The sequence below is a fragment of the Myxocyprinus asiaticus genome, chromosome 17 (genome assembly GCF_019703515.2).
Source record: "Myxocyprinus asiaticus isolate MX2 ecotype Aquarium Trade chromosome 17, UBuf_Myxa_2, whole genome shotgun sequence".
NCBI classification, from domain to species: Eukaryota; Metazoa; Chordata; class Actinopteri; order Cypriniformes; family Catostomidae; genus Myxocyprinus; species Myxocyprinus asiaticus.
In genome coordinates, this window is record NC_059360.1 from 32554731 (window position 1) to 32570637 (window position 15907).

Consider the following 15907-nt stretch of genomic DNA (forward strand, 5'->3'; position numbering starts at 1 on the left):
CATGCAATGTTACTACAACATGATCCATTTTAGACAACAGGGGCCTAAAGATCAGATTTCAGCTGCCAGTGTCCTAATACTCAAATTCTTGTTTGCAGTCTGCATTTAATATGAGAAACACTGTACCTACCTATTCGTTAGTCCAGGATCCCATTATAAAATCCTGTATTAAAGTAGGTTAGAAACAGGGAGGAGTTGAGACATAAACCCTTCTAAAGAAACTCTGGGAGAACGATCTGTTCGTCATATCGCATTCAACAAGTATATCATATCGTATTACGTGACCTCATATAATCTTTGAATGCCGCTATTTGTTGCGAAAGTGATCAAAATTATATTAATTCAGAATTCAAAAGCTAAATGCACTTTTATGGACGTGCTGTGGGACCCAGAATGAGTAACCTTAACCTGAATGAATTATGAATGTGAAATCTAAAGCTGAATCTGTGTTTGATCATTATTGTATCATTCCACCAGTGAATCAGTTCACTGATCAGCTAAAGCAACATCGAAATGAGTCTCTTAAGCATGTCATTCATGAATGATTTGACCGGGGATGCCCTCGCACTCCATAAGTCCCGTTGAGGTAAACGGTGTGATAGTGTCAAGGGAAATCTCCCCGTCGCACTCAAAATGCCCAATGCTGGGCAAAAGCATGTTTTTATGATTCCGGGACACGTTAGAAGTGACCGAATCCTTATCGTACGTGAGGCTCGGCTCCTCTCGAGGGTTCGACACTGTGTGCGGCAGCTGAACGGCCAGCGGCTGCGCTTCCTTCTGAAGCGTCGTGTCGTGGTGATATGACACCAGTTCGTTACTAAAATTCACCGTTTCAACCGTGGTGCTGGGGAAAATTTTATTACAACCCAAAATAGAAGAGAAGGCCTTCCTGAAGTCTGCGTTAAACGCGTAAATTACGGGATTGAGGGAGGAATTGGCCCATCCGAACCACACGAAGATGGTGAAGGTAGTGTCACTGACGCACTGACAGAAGGGCACCATACAGTTGAGCACGAAAAACGGCAGCCAGCAAAACACAAATACTCCCATGATGATGGAGAGTGTTTTTAAAACTTTGGTCTCTTTCTTGAAGGTGGTTTTAAGAGAGTTCTCGTTGGCGCAATCGTTGGACTGGTGGTGGTTTTGCGCCTGCTCCACTGCCCTCTCCAAAGAAGAGATCCTGCGGATCTGTGTTTGCGCAATACGGAATATCCTCGTGTAAGTGGCGATCATGATGATAACAGGAATATAGAAACTTATCAGAGAAGAGGAGATTGCATACGTCCTGTTCAGGTTGGCTTTGCAGTTGTCGGTGTAGTTGGTGCCGTTGCGCGCTGCTCCCTCCTCCTCATCCTCTGCCATGTGCCAGTTGAGCTGAACCGGGATGAAGGAGATGAGGATGGACAGGGTCCATGCCACCCCGATCATCATGAAAGCCACCCGGTGGGTCATCTTGCGCTCGTACCGGAACGGGCTCGCGATGGCCCAGTACCGGTCCACGCTGATGATGCACAGGTTAAGGATGGACGCTGTGGAGCACATGATGTCAAAGGCGATCCAGATGGCGCAAAAGCGACCGAAGAGCCACGTGCCCGCCACCGCGGATATCGCCTCCCACGGCATTACCAGGACAGCCACGAAGAGATCGGACACGGCTAGAGAAATTACGAAAAAGTTGGTCACTTTAGAGCGCAGGTGCCTGAATTTGACCACGGCGACGCACACCAGCGTGTTCCCGAGCAGCGTGGAGACGATCAGGAGGAAGAGCACGAACCCCAGCAGCGCGCGCACGCTGTTCTGCCCGTCTCCATCCTCTTCCTCCTGCGCTCCGTGCGCGCGGTCCTGCGTGTGGTTCGTACCGTTCTCCATCTCTAGGAAGTTTGCGCAGTATTTAACATGTTTCTTCATCCGTTAATTTGATATCTCCAGCTGTTCGCGCGCTCTGCCGGTGCGCTCACAAACGCACTTCATCATAAGTTATGTTATTTTAGGGTACTGTGAGGTTTCTGACGATTCCTTCTTCTAGTGGCCTGTCAAAGTTGATCCATAACAAGCTTTTTCATGTATCCAGATTTTCCATGTTGGAAAGTGCGTCCGTTCCTGGTGCTGAGCGCACGGAATGACCCATATTCACGCGCTGGTGCGTCTCACTCGGAAAATCCTCGCTTTGTGATTGGTTTATGTTCACACCGCTGAGCCTGTATGATCCATACCAGCATTCATTCTCCACCGAATGACTTGCCAATTAACCTTCTCGGTCATGATGTTTAACTTTTGTGTACAGTGTCGTTTCACCATGGTCTTCAGTGCACATTACGGACTGAACAAAGAATAAACTGTAAACGAAAAATAAACAAATACCAATAAATACAAACAATACGCACTTTGCCAAATAACGACTGGCAGGTGACAGGTGACTAAGTGCAACCATACAATAATACAACAACGGCAATAATAAAAGTGGTAATCTGCAGAAAAGTGAAGCTTATAATTGTATAAAAAGCACTTATATTCATTCTTCTGTTAAAACATGTATTATTTGAGCTGTAAAGTTGTTTAAATCGTAATTTTTACAGACATTTTAAGGATTGAGGGTTTGTTGACATAACATAGTCATTGCAACGAAGTTGTAAAACTGGCAATAACTTTACACAGAAAAGGTTAGTGTTAGTAAAATACGATTCGTATGCTTTATTCTGCCTTCCTCGCAGTCACTCTTCGATCAGGAGATGAATTCACCGGTGGGAAGAAATACATGGACACAGAATGTCACAAGCAGTTCTTCGATTTATTAAAAGCAAGCAACGGGCTTGTATGTTTCTTGTCACACAAGGCTGGTTACACCATTTACCTCGAACTTTCTCATTCCTCCATATATGGGGTTGTTTCCTCTCGCTTACAGAAGTACATTCTTATAAAGTACATTTTGTGATCAAGACAGTGCCGAAAACATACAAAGCAGATAAGCAAGGATCAAGGTCACATTGTTCCATCTGAGGTCTATTTCTCACAGTTAGTAAGCGATTTTATCAAACTGAAATCATGTTAACACGCATGTTGTTTATGTCTTGTGGCTATACTTTTAAAACAGTGAGTACGAAGTCATTCTGTACCATATAACCTTTATGAATTGGCTCCATTCACTTCCATTGTAAGTGCCTCACTGTAGCCAAGATTTTTTGCTTTTTTAAAGAAAAGATGGGGCAAGTCTAAATTAATTTTGTGGTAATTAATATCATGCCACAAATGCTGTTGATTGTGCTTAACTTGTATTGAACCCGGAAAATTCCTTTAAAATTAGTTTATTTTATATATATTGTGTGTGTGTGTGTTTGTATATACGTGTATATACACTACCTGTCAAAAGGTGTGAAACACTTACTCTTTATTATAATTTTTTTTTGTTTTGTTTTTTTGTTTTTTTTCACATTTTAGAATAATAGTAAAGTCATCAAAACTATGGAATAACATAAACGGAACTATGGGAATTATGTTGTGACTAAACAAAATCCAAAATAAATCAAAACTATGTTATATTTTAGCATCTTCAAAGTACTCACCCTTTACCTAGAATTTGCAGAAATGTACTCTTGACATTTTCTCAACCAACTTCTTGAGGTATCACCCTGGGATGCTTTTTAAACAGTATTGAAGGAGTTCCCATCTATATGTTGGGCGCTTATTGGCTGCTTTTCTTTATTATTTGGTCCAAATCATCAATTTCAAAAACATTTTTTTTTTTTTTTTTTTTTTTGTAATTAAATTTTAGTTTTGTAATGAAATAAATTAATATGGTGGCACAATTATATTTTTGTCTACAAAACTAATTTCAAACATTTAAGCATACGCCTTCAGATCAAAAGATTTTTAAGATCATGAGAAACATTTCGGTCAAGTGTTTCAAAACTTTTGACTGGTAGTGTATATATATACTGGTGGCCAAAAGTTTGGAATAATGTACAGATTTTGCTGTTTTGGAAGGAAATTGGTAATTTAATTCACCAAAGTGGCATTCAACTGATCACAAAGTATAGTATAGTATAGTATAGTATATATATATATATATATATATATATATATATATATATATATATATATATATATATATATATATATATAGTGAGGTTGATTCAGACATGTCAAATTATATTTTTGAATGGAGTCTATTAACATTGTACGGAGACTAGTTAGGTTTAGTTTTGAAAGACGACTTCAGTATATGCCCTAAAATCTTCATTACCAAAAAAAAAAAAAAAACAACAACAAAAAAAAAAAAAAAACAATTGAACATTTTCACTGTTAAGTAGCCTACACTTTTGACTCAAAACCTTATAGTTAGAGATACAGCCCTTGTGACAACTTGCCCTGGTCTACCCTATAGGCCCATATTATCTATGCATAGCCTATAACATGTAGTGCAAAATCATTTGCAGTAGTGCAATAAAAACTTAATGCAGCAGTTATAGGTGGAACAATATTGTTTTGACAAGTCTGAAAAGCTGCAGAGGAGTACTCTGTCATAGAGACTGTGGCTGAATGTCATGTTGCATCTCTAAGCCTCTGGGGAAAAAAAAATCGGTTTGAAATTTCCTCTCTATTCACTGAAGGAATCCTTTTTATTCAAAAGAAAAAACATGTTACTGCATATTGAAATATTCTGTTTTTTGCAGTAATGTGGTGCAGAATAGCTTGTGTAATGCTCCAGTTTTTTTCTTGAGCCCTATGAGCAAATAATCCTTTATATGTAATTAAAGAGTGTTAATAGTTTACATTTTCAAATTCAGGGGTAGATTTAATCAAATATACATTGGGAAATTGTGCTTACTGATATTAATGCAATGGCTAAGAATAATCCAGTTTAATGAATGTCATCCGGGCTTCATGTTTTACTCTGGAAATAACACAGCACACGTTTTTAAATGATGACTGCTGTTATATATGAAAGGTCAAGCAGGTGTAATATATCCTTGTGAGAGAAAGCTTACACAAGCACACAAAAAAGCTTTCAAGAAAGCTTTTATGGAACTGAAATAATAATGTACTATAGACCGGTGTCATATTGCATCCTGTCGTAAATTTAGGGGAAATCCAACAGTCTGACAAACTGTCAACTACTGCATCTCAAACAATATTTTGATACCTTGATAGCCTCACGCACAACCAAACATAAAGTTATCAGAAAGTTATAAAACCTAAAACACTGCAAATGTTAAGTGTTCTTTTTATCCCTGTTACATGCTTGAACAAGTCTATCACACAAGCCTTGGGTCTTGACGCCCTCTAGTGGTCCTTTTGACTTCTACACTGAATGACTTGTGTGTTTCCACCCATGTTAAAGGGATAGTTCCCCCCAAAATAAAAATTCTCCCACCATTTACTCACCCTCATGCTATCCCAGGTGTGTATAGTTTTCTTTCTTCAGCAGAACACAAACAAAGATTTTTAGAAGAATATCTCAGCTCTGTAGGTCCATACAATGCAAGTGAATGGTGGCTAGAAATCTGAAGGTCCAAAAAGCAAATAAAGGCAGCATAAAAGTAATCCATACGACTCCTGTGTTTAAATCCATATCTTCAGAAGCGACATGATTAGTGTGGGTGAGAAACAGATCAATATTTAAGTCATTCTTTACCATAAATCTCCACTTTCACTTCCAGATGTGAAAGTTAAACTAAACAGGCACCACATGTGACTTTCAGATGTAAAAGTAAAAATGGAGATTTATAGTAAAAAAAGGACTTAAATATTGATCTGTTTCTCACCCACATCTATCATATTGCTTCTGAAGACATGGATTTAACCACTGGAGTCTTATGGATTACTTTTATGCTGCCATTATGTGCTTGCATTTAAAAGGACCAACAGAGCTGAGATATTCTTCTAACCATGGTATGCATGATAATGCCCCTGAACTTAAATACATATACACCTAAATAGAAATAAAACACTTTGAATAGACAGACAGACAGACAGACAGACAGACAGATAGATAGACAGATAGATAGATAGATAGATAAGGAACATACTTTAAATGTACAGGTATGTGTGTGCAGGGTTGTGGAGTAATGGAATACATGTAACAGGATTACGTAATTACGTATCAATACGTAACTGTATTCCACTACAGTTACAATTTAAATAATTGGTAATTAGAAAACAGTTACATTCAAAAAGTATTTTGATTACTGAAGAGATTACTTTGCATTTTATTGTCATTTGTTTCATTTAATATTTAATCCTTTCAGATGGAAAACATTTATACATATAAATGATGCGATCCAAAGTGCATTTGAACAGTAGTGAAACACTTTATGAAGTTTTACATTCATACGAGCAGACAGAGAAGTAAGTTTGAAGTAAGTTTGGAGCAGAAGAAATAGAAATAAACCTTGTGTAAATTGTCAGCTTTATGCTAAGATAAAATGCTATTTCTAACCATTTTACATGCACGTTACCAGGCACGATCATATTTTTTTATCAAGAAAATTCACGCTGGATCATAATTTCTTTTTTTCTAGTAAGACCTTTGATATTAGGGCAAAAATCGTATTCTTGATAATTTTTTTATTGTTTTCCTGTAAAAATATCTAAAAATCCTTAAAACAAGATCAGTTAGATTTATGTTGTTTTAGAAACAACACTACATAAGATATTTAGGTTTTTCAGAGAATGTATTTTTAACATGGATTTTGTCTTACTGTACTGGCACAGTTTTTATAGTCAAAACAAGTGAAAAAATTTACCAGTGCTAAAGAAGTAATCCAAAGTATTTAGAATATGTTACTGACCTTGAGTAATCTAACGGAATACGTTACAAATTACATTTTACAGCATGTATTCTGTAATCTGTAGTGGAATACATTTCAAAAGTAACCCTCCCAACCCTGTGTGTTAGATTTCTGAGCGTCCTGCAGTTTCTCCGGCTGACCGATGTGTGTCGCTGTAACTCCTGGAAATCCCACTTCCAGGCTTTTGCTGGGAGAGACACGCCGACACCACATTCAAGATGGCCTCTGTCAGAGGTTGCGATGGACGTGGACCAAAATGTGCATGAGCAATACCTACCCATGGCTTTACTCTCCATCCTTAACGTTAAAGGCATTGGAGAACGATGTCATGAGTATACTGCATTGGTAGAACCGGTGGGGTATGTAAGATGAAATCTTGTTTTGCAGACAGCCCAGCCGAACCGGGGCGCCGCCGCCGCTGCAGTTGCAGCAGCATCAAGGTTTCATCTGCGGTTCTGAAGCACCACCGACAATTCCAGTGAGATGGAAAGAGTGGAGGATGCGGATGAGCAGGGTCTCGCTTCGTCTATCGATGTCAACGACAACAGGGAAACACGCAAAGCACACTTTTGCGTTTCTTACCCTGAGTGTGCACGGTCCGGAGATAGTTCTGTTTACATTCCGGTTATAAAGCATAGGGTTTCAAACCCGGGCGTTGCTTCAACGAGGGAGAGCCACATTGTGCTTGATTCGATTGCGGACTCTCTCTCTCTGGTGGTGGAATGCAGGGACGGAATATTAAATGGCTTTCCCGAACGGCAGGAGGTGGCTGTGGTCTGTCCGGATGATGGTGGAGAAGGAGGGGGAACCGCAGCTGTGTGGGCAGACGGAATGTCAGACACGGATCGGGTTACCGGGACTTCCGAATGTGCGAGGGAGAGCTTGGATAAACCCGTCAAGGGTTATTTAAATGCACAGCTGAGGTCTGCAGTGTTATTTGTGGGCAAAAACTCACCAGATATGAAGATGCCGAATGGGGATGCGACCTATGAGCATATGGATCATGATCGGAGTCAATTAAAGTGTTTGGATTATGGACACACTCTTTCAGAAGGATTCAACAGGAAGGTGGCTGCTTTAGACCGAGGCATGAAAGTGGGGAATGGGGGTTTTTTGATTGTGAACAGTTATGACACCCTGTCTCCAGTCCCCTTCGGAACCTTGGGTGGCCTTCCTGCTCCAGAGAGCCCTGTCTTTGTTCATCAAAGTGGTACAGTCCTCCCTTCGGAGAGGTCATATGAAAGGATAAGCCGTGCCAGAGCGGAGAGCTCGGAGGCGGCAAGCTGTGACCCCGATCCGGGAGATACACTGTCAGACCTCAGTGCCAAGCTGTCATTGTCTCCCCTTGCAGAGAACACCAGCGATTACACCGAGACCGACCCGAGCCCGGAGGAGGAGTACAGCGAGACGGGCCCTCCACTTCGGCCCCAGAATCTCCGGACTCACCCCGGCCACACGGTCTCTCTCAGCTGTGATGCCACTCCTCTGAGCCCCGGCGATGATGGGTATTTTGGAGCGGAGGGCGGCGTGGATGAGTGTCTTGGCTATGTGAATACATTTCAGGTCAGTCGTCGGCAGAGCGCCCCAGACACAATTGGCGATGAATCCGAGGCCTCATCTGACCAGACGGTTGTCGCTAAGAGACAAGGCATCGCTGAGTTTCTGAGCAGGTAGATGACCATTACATTGCAGCCATTAAACCTGCTGGTTATATTGAGAGGTTTTGTAGTGTCATCAATCTTATGCTAGATAACCACAAACTTTCCAACGTTCTGTTTCCAAAGGAATAGTTCACCTCCCAAAATGTAAACCCTCAATTCTGGCATCATTTACTCACCCTGATGTTGTTCCAAACCTTTTTCCGTGGATACTAAAGTTTAGCAACATGGACCCTTTTCACAGACTGTGATGTTTCTGCGTAATTTAGAGGTGTAAATCTAGCAAACTTTATAGTTTGAACACATGATGACCTTTTATGACAATGGGGTTATAGCAACAGTATATAGGGTAAGTTGTCACAATGGGAACCTGCCATTAAATAGCCTGTTATATTTTGACTCAAAACCTTATAGTTAGAGATACAGCCCTTGTGACAACTAGCCCTGGTCTACCCTATAGGCCCATATTATCTATGCATAGCCTATAACATGTAGTGCAAAATCATTTGCAGTAGTGCAATAAAAACTTAATGCAGCAGTTATAGGTGGAACAATATTGTTTTGACAAGTCTGAAAAGCTGCAGAGGAGTACTCTGTCATAGAGACTGTGGCTGAATGTCATGTTGCATCTCTAAGCCTCTGGGGGGGAAAAAAATCGGTTTGAAATTTCCTCTCTATTCACTGAAGGAATCCTTTTTATTCAAAAGAAAAAACATGTTACTGCATATTGAAATATTCTGTTTTCTGCAGTAATGTGGTGCAGAATAGCTTGTGTAATGCTCCAGTTTTTTTCTTGAGCCCTATGAGCAAATAATCCTTTATATGTAATTAAAGAGTGTTAATAATTTACGTTTTCAAATTCAGGGGTAGTTTTAATCAACTAGACATTGGGAGAATTGTGCTTATTAATGCAGTGGCTAACAATAATCCATTATTATTATGCTTAAACAATAAGGTATGAGAGGCCGTGCTATATTGTGAATAATGTCACAGCTGAAGGACGTTGTTAGGCATGACATGAAACGGAGTGCCTGCAACCGTGACTATATTCACAATATGGCACAGCCTTGAGTGCCTCATTGCTTTTATAAAACGGTTACCACACCATAAAAATATTAAGGACACAAATGTTCATTAAAACAAAATGTTTTAATTAAAATCATTAAATGCCATCCTTCTGCTAGATGAAATAGTCCCTGACAGTACAGAGTAAACATAACGTTGCTAGGCAAAAGAATAACTGTCAGCTATGGGTGCTGTGAAGTGATTCAAATATAAGTTCCATAAAGAGGTCAGAGCTGTTTTATCATGAATAAAGCACGGCTGTTGACAGATCAGCATTGAGGACCAGAACTAACCATTTTAAAATTTGTGTTATATTATCCTAGCATTAATAAAAAAATAAAAATGTTTTACCATAGCTGCGATGGGGGGGGTTTCTAATAGAGCTGTTAAAGGAAAGATAACTACCGCAATCAACTGCTCTTTATTAGGGATGGACATTTTAGAGTTATTTTATTGTTGAGTACTCTAATAAAAACATTTTTTTTTTTTAAATCGAGTAATCAGTTACTCGTAAATTACAAATAACAAGTATGCCACGTACATGAAATATATGTTTTGGTTTATTCACAAGCTAACCGAGAACAGTTTCAAAATAAGCTAACTTCAACAAACTATGCTTTTCTATTTGGAAAAAAATGAAATGAACATTATGAATTAAAAATAAACACAAATTTTAAGATTTTATAATAACAGTAAAAAACATTTGAACTCACCCAGAGCTTACATAAAAAAACAATACTGATGGCATTAGGGTGATGCACAGATATAAACTCTGAGTCTACATAAAGACATCATATTTTATACTGGTCTGATGAGCTTCAGAATTTCTCGTACTGCTTTGCATTTCCTTTCCACCATAAAAACAGATCTTTGTCCGTTGGTATGCATGAGTCCACAGGGCATGAAATTTGGCGCAGGTATTGTGCACAATTTAAATAATTCCAGCAAGTTCCACGTTCATAACACTGGGAATTCCTGCACACATTTATTTATTTATGTACAGTAGTTGAGAATTTGTAAGCAAAACTACACAGGTGAACAAAGAAAATAAGTACATAAAAAACCCAAACAAATTTTTAGACCGAATTAATGCGGAGTGCATCTTTTGGTTTTCATAATATTCTTTTGCGAGCTTCATTTTGAGGTGCTAAAACAGATTGCTTGTATTACGAATTATTATTGTCGTCGTGCTACACAGTAAGCAGATTACATCTTTCTGCTCTGTGTCTGCTTTTGTGAACTCGCATCACAGATGTCACAGATGTTTTAATAACGTGCTTCTCTTCATTTTCATGACTTGTTTGGTAGTCATCCCGTTCTGTGGAGTTGTCTTTTTCCTTTAGTGGTTTTCCTGGGTCAAAAATAATTGGTAACAAGAGTGATTCGGCTCTGCGCTCTCCTGTCTGTGGAGCACAAATATCGAGAAGCCTGCTGGAGTCGCGCACACTTGCGAGCTCCAGAGATAACACACACCACATACACGTGAAATACATATGCGAGCATCAGATGAGAAGCATATTTAGCACTTTTGAATGTCATTGAATTTTCTTGGGCAGCTGCAGAAAAATTGTCGGAAAAACCCATGTTTCTTCAGTTCTCTCAATCTGACGTGAAGCTCTGCCCACTGACAGATAAGCCCACGCCGTGCATATGGAAATTTACATATCGCAATATACACGATATAGCAAAATCTTCATCGATTGACACTTTGTATTGTCGCCACAATATACAGGTGCATCTCAATAAATTAGAATGTCGTGGAAAAGTTCATTTATTTCAGTAATTCAACTCAAATTGTGAAACTCTTGTATTAAATAAATTCAATGCATACAGACTGAAGTAGTTTAAGTCTTTGGTTCTTTTAATTGTGATGATTTTGGCTCACATTTAACAAAAACCCACCAATTCACTATCTCAAAAAATTAGAATACATCATAAGACCAATAAAAAAAACATTTTTAGTGAATTGTTGGCCTTCTGGAAAGTATGTTCATTTACTGTATATGTACTCAATGCTTGGTAGGGGCTCCTTTTGCTTTAATTACTGCCTCAATTTGGCGTGGCATGGAGGTGATCAGTTTGTGGCACTGCTGAGGTGGTATGGAAGCCCAGGTTTCTTTGACAGTGGCCTTCAGCTCATCTGCATTTTTTGGTCTCTTGTTTCTCATTTTCCTCTTGACAATACCCCATAGATTCTCTATGGGGTTCAGGTCTGGTGAGTTTGCTGGCCAGTCAAGCACACCAACACCATGGTCATTTAAGCAACTTTTGGTGCTTTTGGCAGTGTGGGCAGGTGCCAAATCCTGCTGGAAAATGAAATCAGCATCTTTAAAAAGCTGGTCAGCAGAAGGAAGCATGAAGTGCTCCAAAATGTCTTGGTAAATGGGTGCAGTGACTTTGGTTTTCAAAAAACACAATGGACCAACACCAGCAGATGACATTGCACCCCAAATCATCACAGACTGTGGAAACTTAACACTGGACTTCAAGCAACTTGGGCTATGAGTTTCTCCACCCTTCCTCCAGACTCTAGGACCTTGGTTTCCAAATGAAATACAAAACTTGCTCTCATCTGAAAAGAGGACTTTGGAACACTGGGCAACAGTCCAGTTCTTCTTCTCCTTAGCCCAGGTAAGACGCCTCTGACGTTGTCTGTGGTTCAGGAGTGGCTTAACAAGAGGAATACGACAACTGTAGCCAAATTCCTTGACATGTCTGTGTGTGGTGGCTCTTGATGCCTTGACCCCAGCCTCAGTCCATTCCTTGTGAAGTTCACCCAAATTCTTGAATCGATTTTGCTTGACAATCATAAGGCTGCGGTTCTCTCGGTTGGTTGTGCATCTTTTTCTTCCACACTTTTTCCTTCCACTCAACTTTCTGTTAACATGCTTGGATACAGCACTCTGTGAACAGCCAGCTTCTTTGGCAATTAATGTTTGTGGCTTACCCTCCTTGTGAAGGGTGTCAATGATTGTCTTCTGGACAACTGTCAGATCAGCAGTCAGCACCATGATTGTGTAGCCTAGTGAACCAAACTAAGAGACCATTTTGAAGGCTCAGGAAACCTTTGCAGGTGTTTTGAGTTGATTAGCTGATTGGCATGTCACCATATTCTAATTTTTTGAGATAGTGAATTGGTGGGTTTTTGTTAAATGTGAGCCAAAATCATCACAATTAAAAGAACCAAAGACTTAAACTACTTCAGTCTGTGTGCATTGAATCTCTTTAATACACGAGTTTCACAATTTGAGTTGAATTACTGAAATAAATGAACTTTTCCACGACATTCTAATTTATTGAGATGCACCTGTATATCATCATATCGTCCAGCCCTACCTGCTATATTTTACTTTGGAGTTATATGAAATTTTATAAATGGGGCCCATTTCACGAGCTGCTCTCTTCCATACAATGAGAGATATGAAGAAGCATCATAAGGGGCCATTCACACTGAATGCTTCTTTGCGCTTAAAATAGCTAGACGCAGAGCCATGAATAAAACAAAAAGCAGGTGTTTCGAGACCCGTTTTAACAGTTAAAGTTTTTTTTTTTTACTTTCACTACATCTAAAAAACGTGGCGCTCCTGCGTGAGATGCTGAAAAAAACAGCGAAACAGCGCAATGGTCAAAACCGTCCGTCAAGCACGTTTGCATAGAAAAACATCTCAGACAAATGCAAAAATGTGTTTGTGTATTTGGTGTGAATGTCCCCTAAAATACACCTCATGCACTATATTTCAACTCTTGCGATAGCTTTTTGTGAAGATGAGACCTTCATTTAATTTGTTATTTACTGAAAATCTTGCTTGACAGACATAGCCACCATTCACTTTTATTTTATGTAGAAGAGCAGTGTGAACACTGCTATAAATTACTTCTTTTTGTTCAATGGAAGAAAGTTATAAGGGATTGGACTGACATAGGGGTGAATAAATTATGATATAATTTTATATTTCTCTAAAGCTTTCTTTTATTTGAAAAAAAAAAAGGCTTTTTGCTGAAGTAGCAGACGTTGAGGTGTGAGTGGGGGGAAGCTCTTTATTGTTTCAGAGCAGAAGTCACACATTATTATACGCATGATCTGGTAATGAGTGACAGGTGCTTTGACAGTCACTCACCTGTGGCTCTTGTATTCTTCACTTTGCCTTTGCTGAAAGGTGTTAGGTGCAAACAAAGACATGCATGACAGGAGGAGGGTTGAGGTCTGCTCTTTACTTTGAACACCCTTTGGGCATGTCATATTTTCAGATGTTTGATCGAGATGAGTCGCTTTGCTCTATCAAAGTCAAATCACAGTTAAAGCTGAAGTGTGTCATTTTTATGGTGTTGAAATACATTTATCCCAGATTAACATGTAGAGACAACTTTCAAGCAAGCCATTTGTGGGTTGATTTTCCCTGAAAAGTGCAAACGCTTGCTCTTTATTGCATGGTCTGTACATGGTAGGAGGGAGTCGAAACACATTATCAGAACTGAATTTCATTAATCAGCCTACATACTTGACTCACATCTGCTTTGTTTCGGTTCTGTTTGGGTGAGAAGTTTAAAGCTCTGTTCTGCGGCAGTAATGCAATACCAAAGTTCAGAGGGAGTCCTCTACCCAGGAGCTTTGGTCTTTACAAAGAACTTCATAGACTTTGTCTTTTAGTCTGGAAAAAATACATACACACACACACACGCTGAGGAATTTTAATGTCAGCTTTTATAAGTTGAGCTTCATGGTGCTTTGCTGCTCTGAGGGCTTGTTTTTCTAGCTTTCAGTGATGTTTTTGCACTTTCAGTGTCTTCAGTTCCTTGTTTTACTGGCACGCTTCTCCTTTCTGCATAAATACCATGTTCCTTATCATTTTTTCCTCACACATTCACTTAAAGGGATAGTTCACCCAAAAATGAAAATTCTCTCATCATTGACTACGTTTACATGGACACCAGAAAGTGGCGTATTGCGAGAAAGCGGAGTATTGCAAGAAAGCAGCGTTCTTGTTTACATGCACTGTATAAGCGGCGTACTCTTTCCTCCCTTATCAATCTTTTTCCTGAACGCAGAAGTGTTCCACAATTCAACTGTTTTCAATTTCCGGTCTCCAGTGTTTTCTCTCGCATCTGTGTATATTCTAAGCAGGTAATTTTGTTAAAATAAACAAAATATTCTTAATGTTTAAGGTATTACCTTTGTAAAAATTTTCAAAAAGCATGCCGATACTTCACAGAGTTGAGATGATCGTTTTTTTATTGACAGTGCCTCACCTGAGTGTGTAGATGACACGAAGCGATGGTGCGAGGTTAGTTACGTTGATATAATTAATTAATCAAGTTGAGCCTGAAATAAATTTTTACACCAAGTAACACTTAAATGGTTGTTTTTGTTCTCTGAATCGCTCGTTTTGGCAGTTTTTACTTGGCGTCTCGAGACCAGAAATACAAAACAGGCAATTAGAATCATCATGGCGCCGCCCAGTGGTTGCTCAGTGAAACTGTGGATACATGTGTCTCGGTCAGTAGGCAGCTTAATGTAATTACAACAAATATAGTATCCGAGGAAGACTTCACTATTTTTTAATCTGTTGCTTTACTTTATTTCCAGATATTCCAGAGTTGTTGCTGTGTCTGTTTCCTTACCTTTTTATTGCGACCTGCAGCGGAATTGCGCTTCAATAGTGGGGTTCCCCTTTACATAAAACTTCGGGATTCCCTCAATATACAAGCGTATATACACAAACTTGAGGGACCGTTGATATTTTACTGTGGTGTTTATAAATGGGTATAGTTTATAGTATATGTGCTTTTCCCACTGTACTCTGGGCTCCATCCTATGACGTTTGTTATCTGGTCTGTTCCATGCACATGCACACTATTCAAAAACCTGTTAGAACACTATGTATGTGTTTACATGGCCACATAAGCAACTTTCTCCCCAGGAGAAACCTAGGTGTGTTAAACTGCTTTCTCTTAATTTCTTAAATATCGTAAGGAAATCGCTGTTCTCGTTTACATGACATTTCAGAATGCCGCTTTCAGCAAAAACCCTGGAATAACCCGCTTTCTTAAGTGCATGTAAATGTTGTCATTTACTCACCTTCATGCCATCCCAGATGTTTGACTTTCTTTCTTCTGCTGAACATAAATGAAGATTTTTAGAAGAATATTGCAGCTTTGTAGGTCCTCACAATGCAAGTGAATGGTGGCCAAAAATCTAAAGGTCCAAAAAGAAGATAAAAGCAGCATAAAAGTAATCCATAAGACTCCAGTGGTTAAATCCATATCTTTTGAAGTGATATGATAGGTGTGGGTGAGAAACAGATCAATATTTAAGTCCTTTTTTACTCTAAATCTCCACTTTTACTTTCACTTTCAGATGTGAAAGTGAAACTAAAAAAGCACCACATGTGACTTTCA

The 15907-nt window shown here is 39.3% G+C and overlaps 2 protein-coding genes across 2 annotated transcripts in view; one reads left to right on the forward strand and one right to left on the reverse strand.

Moving 5' to 3' along the window:
- Nucleotides 1–437: 437 nt before the first annotated feature.
- On the reverse strand, nt 438–1869 carry LOC127455558 (D(1C) dopamine receptor-like). The gene has a single exon (XM_051723555.1). The coding sequence runs from the start codon at nt 1867–1869 to the stop codon at nt 532–534; it is 1338 nt and encodes a 445-aa protein (XP_051579515.1). The 3' UTR covers nt 438–531.
- A 4395-nt stretch (nt 1870–6264) lies between these two features.
- The window catches only part of LOC127455549 (TBC1 domain family member 12-like), a 38741-nt gene continuing 29098 nt past the window's right edge, over nt 6265–15907 (forward strand). Inside the window, exon 1 of the mRNA XM_051723540.1 lies at nt 6265–8458. Within this exon, the coding sequence (XP_051579500.1) occupies nt 7272–8458 (1187 nt within the window). The 5' untranslated portion in view covers nt 6265–7271. The remainder of the gene's footprint in view (nt 8459–15907) is intronic.